The sequence below is a fragment of the Prunus dulcis genome, chromosome 1 (assembly GCF_902201215.1).
Source record: "Prunus dulcis chromosome 1, ALMONDv2, whole genome shotgun sequence".
NCBI lineage: Eukaryota > Viridiplantae > Streptophyta > Magnoliopsida > Rosales > Rosaceae > Prunus > Prunus dulcis.
The window spans coordinates 5,111,984-5,122,070 of NC_047650.1; the positions used below are offsets into that span (position 1 = coordinate 5,111,984).

Sequence of the window (10,087 nt, forward strand, 5' to 3'; positions counted from 1 at the left end):
ACTGCCTTTCTGTGAAACTGAAATATTGCTGCTATCTCCTCTGATAGAGTTCTCAAACTTTGCTTTTTATATTACTGAGCTTCAATAACTAGACAACACGTAAATCAAGGCATTGTACTACTCAAATCACGTTCGAAATAAATAGTTCATAAAACGTTTTCAAGATCAAATAATGAAATTAACTCATATGAATTGACTTATAAAAGCTTATTTGTAGAAAACCATTATAAAATCATTTCAAAACCTTATTTATATAAATCATTTATATAACTCATGCATATAAAATCGTTTATGAAAGAAAGTCCACTCACTGATGGTCCGAGCTAATTGGACCCTTCGAAGGTCCCTCTTGCAGGTCGACTGGACCTCTGGTGCCTGATTATCCATGAATAATAAATCAATAAACTGCTGAATAAAAGAATTAAATTAAACACCCTGCCCCCGGCTTCTAGAAATACGTGCACTCATTTTTAAAGTTACTCTTATGCCCACATTAGCTTTTTAGACAGTTAGACCGGCCTTAAAAGACCCGAAGCCTTACTAAGCGATAAACTGCCAGATCGGCCGATCCGGGACCCCGTGGGTCCACGGTCTCCGATGGCCAATCTGGGCTCCTCTGAAGGTTCCTTACAGAGGAGGAACCATGTTCCGCGAATTTGGTCCGAAACGGACGGTCGGATTAGCCAAAATCGCGTTATCGCTTAAAATCCAAACCCTAGCCCCAGGGTTCGCGATTTCGGAGTATCTGGGACTCCGATTCGCAATCCGTCAAATCCTATACGATCCTGAAATCATGTAGACCGACATATCCGAAATCCAGCGCGATCCGACGATTTGACGACACTGCACCCACGGATCGCGCGATATGAAAAATCCGTTCGGGGCCCAAACGGACTCCGAATCGAGATCCGCAAAATCCTACGCACTCGTGACCACACGAGGATCACAAAACTGCACAGAATTACTTCACCACCCTCGCCCACGCGCTCCAGCACGCGCGGGCAGATTTGGGTGTCTTAAGCGATTTCGGGTGGCCGAAAAATCTCGGAACCAAGACTCCAAACTCCTACTCTAGGTAAAAAACCCCATTTGGAGTCACTTTTGTTCTTGGACATACCCCAAAAAGTGACCGGAAACAGTAGATCACGGCAGCCGAAGTTTCGGCCAATTTTCAAGTCGAAAATCGAACCCTTTAGAGCTAAAATCGATCGAAACCCATACATCCATCAGCTAGAACACGAAAAATAGCTGAGAAACCATACCTTACTCGATCGATTTGGTGGAGAATTGAAGGAGAAAATCGAGTTGGAAGTTCGAACACGAAAGTCGGCAACAATGGCAAATTCCGGCCAGGTTCCGGCGTCCCCGCGGCTGATGTTGGTCGGAAAAGAACGGTGGGCGAGCTGCGGTTCGATTGGCACCGGTGCCGGAGATCAGTTCGGTCGGTGGCGGCGACGGGAGCAGCTGGAACAGACAGAGGTCGTGGCTGCCGCGCGCGCGAGAGGAGAGAGAGGAGAGAGAGAGAAACTGACGGGGGAGAGGAGAGAGAAGAGATAAAAATATGACTTTTTGACCAAATTACCATTTTGCTCTTCGCGGTAATTTGATCGTATCTTCTTCGTTACTACTCCGATTCGGGTATACTCCGTGTCTACGGACTCCTTTCGCCGTGCTCTACGCAACGGCGCAAGCGAAATTCCCAAATTCTTTCTCGATTAAAAAGTTAAATTTTCCCCCATTAAATAATGCGATGGCAAACTTGTCTTTTCGCTAGAAGATATTAATCCTTACTTTTTTTGATATTTTATTTCTTTTTAGATATTTTGTTTTGGGTTATTACACTACGGTTGGGCATTTAGATTGACAAAATCAAAAGACGTGCTAATTAGACTGATTAGTCTGGTTTTGTGTGGTTTTATTATACATTTTTTATTTATATAAAATTGGCAAAAAATCAGACTGGACTAGAAATAGATCCGTTTGAATTTGGTTATAAAAGCCTTGAACATGCAGTCATTGAACCGAACGCCTTTTGAATTTGTGTTTATAATTTTCGGAGTGACATTTACCAACCCAACGAGGTTTACCTTACTGGGAAGGGAAAAGGCCACGACTTGCAAACCATGGGTCTCAGGTTCTTACATGTTGACATGTGCCACCTTCAACAACATGCATTGCATTGATGAGTGAGTCAATTTTGAGTAGTCAAGTGGTCAAACTTTGAATAATTGACCACCAAAATTTTAGTGCTAATGACAAAAGGCCCCCTTGAAGGCTTAGGGTCATTCTCAATATAGGCCCCGGGATTTCAATTTTATCAATTTAAACCCCCATATTTTCAAACCTGTCCAATTTAGTGATTTTGTTAAGTTGATTGTAAGGTCAACTGTTAACGACTAATGTGACCACTGTGGGATCCCTTACAACATCTCAAGGGTATTTTCGAGTTGAAAATAAAGGAAAAAAAAAAAAAAACCTCTATATACCTACACCAATAGACCCTTAAATACTTTTAAAAAAAATAAAAATCAATTAAACAACATGATAAAATAACATAAAAAGAAAAAAGAAAAGAAAAAGAAAACCCTAAACCTAGCCCCCCACTCTCCCCAACTGCTGCACCAACACCTACCTGCCTCCATACCTACCTACCTCAGCCCCAAGCCATCACCCATCCTTACCCACAACCTACACTTGTACCAGCAACCCAACCTTGATCTTCTCTGCAGCACCACTACCATTACTCCGAGCCTAGCTCGCCATATCTCTAAAGAAAACCCACCCAGACCTACCCCGCACTACCACGACCAGATCCAAAGCCCTACCCTATGAGCCACTGTGTGTGTGTGTGTGTGTGTGTGTGTGTGTGTGTGTGTGTGTGTGTGAGAGAGAGAGAGAGAGAGAGAGAGAGAGAGAGAGAGAGAGAGAGAGAGAGAGATCTTCGGGGTTGGGTATCGGGTACAAATGTGCGTTGAGGCTAGAGATGGGTGGTGGCTCGTGAGGTTGGTGGGGTGGGGCTAGGTTAGAGATGGTTTGTTGGGGGGTTGGTAGGGTGGGGCTAGGTAGGAGATGATTTGTTGGGGTGAGTCGGAGAAGGTGGTTGGGGAAGAGAAAGGATGATGTGGGGTTAAAGGAAAATTGATCAAGGGATTTGTTTTTCCTATTTCCAACCCGAAAATACCCTTGAGATGTTCTAAAGGGACTGGTCAGTTAGTGGATGAGTGGGTCCCACAGTGGTCATGTACGTCAACAGTTAACGGTTGACCTCACAGTCAACTTAACAAAATGATTAAATTGGACAGGTTTGAAAACATTGGGGGTGTAAATTGAAACCCCGGGGCCCATATTGAGAATGACCCCAAACCTTCAGAAGATATTTTGTTATTAGCCCAAAATTTTAATATCTACAACTCATTATCAACAAGCAAATCATAATATGTATACAAATTATCATTAAACAATAAGTAAATGGAGCTACAAAGTATCAAACAAATCTAAAACTTTACTCAATCTTAAGCATCCAAATCAATGAAAAACTTCACAAAAGAGGTTACCCATTAAGTTGGGTTCATGTTCCATTGCCCACTTTGTTGTACTCCGTCAAAAGTGACATTGTGCAACCTGTCTAGATAGGGAAGGGAAAGTTTGTTGAAGAAAGTGAGTGAACTCACTACATTAAGAGATGCGAGTGCTTTGATCCTTTGCACCATAATTACAGGGGAAGACCAGACATATGGGGCAAAAGCACTCGCACCACATAAGACGTGAGCTCACTCACTTCCTTCAAAAAACCACCCGTCCTTGTTTTGAAGTTGGCTTCTTTGCATTATCATTCAATATCTATACAAGGTTCACCTTCTCCAAGTTATGGCTAACTACACCCACAACATGGCTTTATATACAAGGGGAGAAGTATCATTTTGATTAACAAAATTGGTAGAAAATCTAGAGTTGAATATTCCAGGATTACGGTACCTATTATTTAGTAAGATAATTAATTTTGTTCCTCGCTAAGGCGCACAGTCCATTATTATTAAATGCTAGGTGTTGAATAATATATGTGTTATATGGAAATTAGTTGTATTTTAAAGATTTAATTATAGACATTTTAATCGCATTGATCCCTGCATTCATATGGAGTTTCATTTTGGTCCTCCAACTCTTGCATGTGTTCCAATTTAGTCATTTTGTAACTTTTCCATTGGTTTTGAGCAAGGACTAAAATATCGATAATATCGACGAAATATCGAGGATATTATCTTTTTTGGGGTCTAGGATATTTTGGAACATATCCATACACATATCGTATAAGTATCGATAATATCGAAAAATATCAACGTCGATATTATCGATACTTATACGATATGTGTATGGATATGTTCCAAAATATCGCTATAATATCGATAATATCGATAATATCACTATAATATTGCTATAATATCGCTATGATATCGATAATATCGAGATGATGAAGACANAAAAATTTGAAGAGTTATTTACACTAACACCCCCTGAGGTTTCTTGTGTTTTCACAAAACACCCTCAGGTCTCAAAAATTACACAAACGCCCTAGAGGTTTCAGTTTTTTTTCACAAAACCCCTTTTCGTTGATTGTTTGTTCAAAAATTGATGATTTCATTGAAAAAAAAAAACTTATACAAATGACAAAATTAACCTCAATGAAGTATATGCAATTTAGTCTCAAGGGCCAACTTTGTCATTTGAAGAATGTTGTTGTATAAAATCATCAAAATTTGGATGAAAAATCAATAAAAAGAAATTCCTTATAGTAAGTGAATTATGACCCGACTTTCACCTCCAAAGAGGGAAGGGGCTTCCTGTTGATGCCAAACTCTTCCTCGAGAAGGTAACATGAAACCAATTCGATCTACAAACTAGGACATGAGGCCCTCTACGAATTAGACCATGACCAGGTATTTCGGGTTTTGTTCCATAAATAAGGCTCACTATACCATCCATACATAATGTTTTGATCTAAGATTTCAATTCTTCTGTTCAATGAAAGCAATTTAAAACCTTAGAGAGTGTTCTTGTTATTTCTAAAACCTCAAGGAGTTTTGTTAAAAAGCCGAAAACTTCAGGGGGTGTTCGTGTAAATTTGAACCTTATAGGAACTTATGTGGTACTAAATCACTTATGTATCTTACTATGCAATGTATAAAGTGTAAAATATTGTAGTAAATCATTATAAATAAATGATTATGGTGTGTTTAATCTTCTTTCATTAATTACTACATATTTTCTACATTCGTAGTGTTTGTCAGCTCGCTACATAATCAACTTAAATCAGTTAAACCCATCATGCAATGCATTTCATTCCAATTTTTTGTGATAAAGTAATAAATAATTGACTAAATAAACATCCTTCAAAGTTTCAAGAATTTTTTTTAAGTTTTTTTAATAATTTATGTAGTTTTTATTTAATTTGTATCGATATCGATAATATCCCAATATTTCCATCGAAATTTTCATATTTTTTAACTATCGATATTTTAGACCTTGGTACGTACTCCACGAGTTTTTCTCCTCTCCCATATTTCTTTCAAATATGTACATTCTGACAAACCAAAAAAAACACGAAAGAAAAGAAAATGATTGGAGATGGGCTGACTAATATTTGTTGGGGCCTCCTTTATTCGGATGACTCCTCCTAAGGGAGCTTCTGATCTGAATGTAGAATTCGATCAAAATGAAAACAGAAAAGACACAATTTGCCTCTCAAACGGCCCAAGACTATAAAGATTAGAAACGTTCTCTCTTCTCATCTCTCTCTCTCTCTGCTTGAGTTTTGATAGTGAGCAAAACTGGAGCTTTGGAGGTTGCGGGTTGCTTCTGGCGGGGAAGTTAAGATTCAAGTCTACAACTCTTGTTGAAGGTATGGCTCATTTGGACTAGTGGGCTTCCACTGTTTTGATCAGAAACTAATCAACTGGGTATATGAATTCCAATAGTTTATGCTAATTGAGCTCTTGTTCGTGGAGGTTTCTGGTTCAATATGTTCATGATTGTATGCTTGTAACCTAATTTTCTTTTTGAATGGCACCCCAACGATAGGGGAGTAATGCTAACTATGGCCAAAATTGATTCTTGAACTGACAAAAACATGTTGGCAAGTTAGTGCTACAATTGGAAATTGGTAAAATGGCAAAAGCAGCTCCTACCCTTTTTCTTGAAGATTGGCTGAAGAGTGTCAGTGGCTTTAGCAATAGCTTCAGCTCCACAAACTATTCAGCTTCATCTGCAAGAGCCATAATTCAAGCATGGGCTGAGCTTAGAGACTGCCTCCAACACAAATCATTCCAATCCCATCATCTTCAATCTCTAAAGACCCTTGTCAACTCTCAGACTTCTCTTCATGTTGCGGAGCCTCAAGCAAAGCTTCTACTTTCCATTCTGTCCTCTCCAGACCTTTCTCTTCCTCGTGAATCCTATACTCTCTTTCTCAGGCTTCTCTATATATGGGTCAGGAAATCAGCCAGACCTTCGGTTCTCATTGATTCAGCTGTAAAGGCTCTCTCTAATGTATTCTCTACAACCCAATATGACTCAAAGAAGAGTCCTCACCTCTTTTCTGAAGGTGTTCTCCTATTGGGTTCTTTATCTTTTGCGCCTTCTGCGTCTGAAAGCTCGAAAATAGTCTTCTTAGGGTTGCTCTGTAGGCTGTTGGCAGAGGAGTACCAAGTACTTGGGTCATTTAGTGAACTAGTTCCAGATGTGCTTGCTGGAATTGGGTATGCTCTGTGTTCTTCAGTGAAGGTTCATTTTGTTACAATTTTTGATTTCATGTTGAGTATTTGGGGTAAGGAAAGTGGGCCACAGGGCAGTGTTTCTCACGGGCTCATGATTCTGCATTTGATGGAGTGGGTAATGTCTGGTTTGAGCAGTTTTCGTTCTTTAGAGAAAATTAATACTTTTTCCCAGGAGGTTTTAGAGACCACAAAAGCATATTATGTTCCATTTGCGGTTGTCATGGCTGCAGCTGGAGTACTGAGGGCCTTAAATAGATCTGTAGTGAGTGGTCTTGGGCTGGACACTATTTCTAAACTGAGAAGATCTGCAGAAGACCGGATAGAATCTGTAGCAAGAGAATTAATTTCAAGAACAAGAGGGTTTACCAGTTCAGATAATGATCATACAGATAGTCTTCTGCTACAGTGTGTTTCAGTAGCATTGGCTCGAAGTGGTGTGGTCTCTGCTCGTTCCCCTTTGTTTATATGCCTTGCTTCTGCATTGTTGACCGAAATATTTCCTTCGAGACGTTTGTACATGAAGGTACTGAAATCAATGCCTGGCAGTTCAGCTGTACTGAGGATTAATGAGGTCAAAGAACACCTGGAAAGTCTTACTTTTAAGGAAGCAGGGGCCATAACTGGTGTTTTCTGCAATCTGTATGTTTCAGTAGATGAACAGAGCAAACATATGGTGGAGAATCTTGTGTGGGATCACTGTCAACATATATACATGGAGCACCGACAGGTTGCTTTGGTTCTTCGTGGTATAGAGGATGAAGTACTTGGGGATCTGGAGAAAATTGCTGAGTCTGCTTTTCTTATGGTTGTTCTTTTTGCACTGGCAGTCACAAAGCACAAGTTGAATTCAAAATTTAACCAGGAAAGTCAAATGGATACATCAGTACGAATACTTATTTCGTTTTCTTGTCTTGAGTATTTCCGGCGCATTCGATTGCCAGAATACATGGATACAATTCGAGGTATTGTTGTAAGTGTTCAGGAAAGTGATTCTGCTTGTGTGTCTTTCGTAAGATCCATACCCACTTATGTTGACTTGACGAATGGCCCAGGTATGGTTTAGTTTCCAGTTTAGCTCTAAAGTTCGTGTTAACATTTGAATTTTCAGCAGTGAGGTCCTTAAATTTAGTTTTGTCTTCCTCTCATTTTTTTATGATATTTTCATTTGATAAGAGTTGTAATGTCTACCAGACTTTTCTTTCCTGCGGAAAATGGAATATTTATGGTCCAAGGATGAGGTTCAAACGGCTCGCATTCTGTTTTACCTACGAGTCATTCCAACTTGCATTGCACGCTTGCCTAGCCCTGTATTTGGGAAGGTGGTTGCTCCAACTATGTTCTTGTATCCTATACTGAACAACTTGATATTTTGGGAACTTTTTTTTATTAATATAGAACATGGTGAGCAATTTGATTCCTTCTTACAAACTTAATCAGATATATGGGACATCCTAATGGAAAAGTAGCTCGAGCCCCACATTCTATGTTTTCCGCATTCATATCTTCCGGGAAGGATTCTGATCAGGATGAAAGAGAGTCATTAAAGGAGCAGCTTGTTTTCTACTACATACAGAGATCACTAGTGGTATCTAAAGCAGATGATGACTATAATGGTTAAACTTGAGCTTCATCAATTAAAGGTAGCAAATGCTAAATCTTTTCCTTGATGTGACTGCAGGAATATCCTGAGATTACTCCTTTTGAGGGAATGGCTTCTGGAGTTGCAGCCTTGGTTCGACATCTTCCTGCTGGAAGCCCAGCCATATTTTATTGTATCCATTGTCTTGTGGAGAAAGCTAATAGGCTCTGCATTGAAGACTTAGCTCACCAGGATGATATGTGGAAGAACTGGCAAGGAGAGTCGGAGCCTGGCAAGAAAATCCTAGACTTACTTTTACGGCTGATTTCCCTGGTTGATATACAGGTGAACTCATATTTTGTTTCTTTTACTTACATATGTTTGGTTTCCCTCTGAAAAGTTTACTGCTGTTTTCCTCTTCATTTTTGTTCTGCATCTGAATATCTAGCTTCAATACCCTAGTTTGTTTGCATAACACTTGGTATAGAAGTAATTTTGCGACATCGTTAATGTTTGAGAGAGAGAGACTTTGCAATTTACCATGAGCGTTGCATATATTGGCAGTGTTGATGGAATAAAGTTGTCTCAAAAGGTGTTATGAGTTTCTCTCAACTTTGGTTTTTAAACTTTACTGAACATTAGCATTTATGTGTTCAGGTACTGCCAGACTTGATGAAGTTGTTGGCACAGCTAATCGCCCAACTACCAAAAGATGGCCAGAATATGATTCTAAACGACTTATATTCACAGGTTGCAGAATCTGATGATGTTACACGCAAACCCACTTTAGTTTCTTGGCTGCAATCATTGTCTTACCTTTGTTTTCAAGAAACAAGTGGGAGTGCAGCCTCCAGAAAAGTGGGAAGTGAAGCAAACAGAACTTCTGTGAGGACTCCAGACCCATTAAATGATACTAGCCTAAATGCTCGACTATGAGATCGAGGTGCAGTAATCAAGATTACTCACTGTCCTTTTGAGTGTTTTTTTTATTGTTCTCAATATTGCAATAATTGAAAGTACCACTCGGTAGTGTTATATTTCCATACTTCCTGTTCAACTCAAAGATGTGGTTGTTGTGAAACACATACAACTTTCATTTATAGTTCCTTAATTCTGTCATAATGTTGTAATTTGTGGGATGTTTCATGAAAAGAGAATGTCTCGCTTTTTATATAAGAGACATTTCAGTCCTAGTTTTAAATCACAGCAGCTTGATCTCTCTTGCATTCAATTTTGGATCCTTCAACTGGAACTTCAGTTTGGTCTTGTAAGATTAGGCATCCATCATGAATTTCGTTCTTTCAGTGAGGGAACATATACTTGGTTGACTGTTTTAGAAGGTATGGCTTGTGCAGTTGCTACTTTGGTGCCTTCAAGAGCTCAAATTATCATCTGGCTTTCTTCACACTATCCATTCTTGTAGAAGGACTGAATGGCCAGTTGATTTCATACAAGGAATTAGATGGCAAAGAATCATTTGTTGAATTATGTTGGGTGGTATAATGGCATTGGAGATCATTTGAAAACTGGTTATAGGATATTCGATTCATGACACTTGGGGTTCAGACTATCATGACAATCTCTAATGTCAGAATTGATGTCCGCATATGGGAGGTGAACTGTAAGATATTTTCTAAACAAGACTTGTGTTCCTTTTTTCAAATTTCATGGCAAAAGTTGGTAAAATGGAGAAATTATGGAAGAGTAGCATTCGAAGATCGGAGGTTGGGTAACCTAA

At 39.3% G+C, this 10,087-nt stretch overlaps 1 protein-coding gene across 1 annotated transcript; it reads left to right on the forward strand.

Moving 5' to 3' along the window:
* The first annotated feature begins 5,681 nt into the window (after window positions 1–5,681).
* Window positions 5,682–9,580, forward strand: LOC117629298. The gene is made up of 5 exons (XM_034361843.1): window positions 5,682–7,822; window positions 7,962–8,112; window positions 8,208–8,355; window positions 8,449–8,694; window positions 9,007–9,580. The coding sequence occupies exons 1-5, from the start codon at window positions 6,163–6,165 to the stop codon at window positions 9,283–9,285; spliced, it is 2,484 nt and encodes an 827-aa protein (XP_034217734.1). The 5' UTR covers window positions 5,682–6,162; the 3' UTR covers window positions 9,286–9,580.
* The last annotated feature ends 507 nt before the right edge of the window (window positions 9,581–10,087 follow it).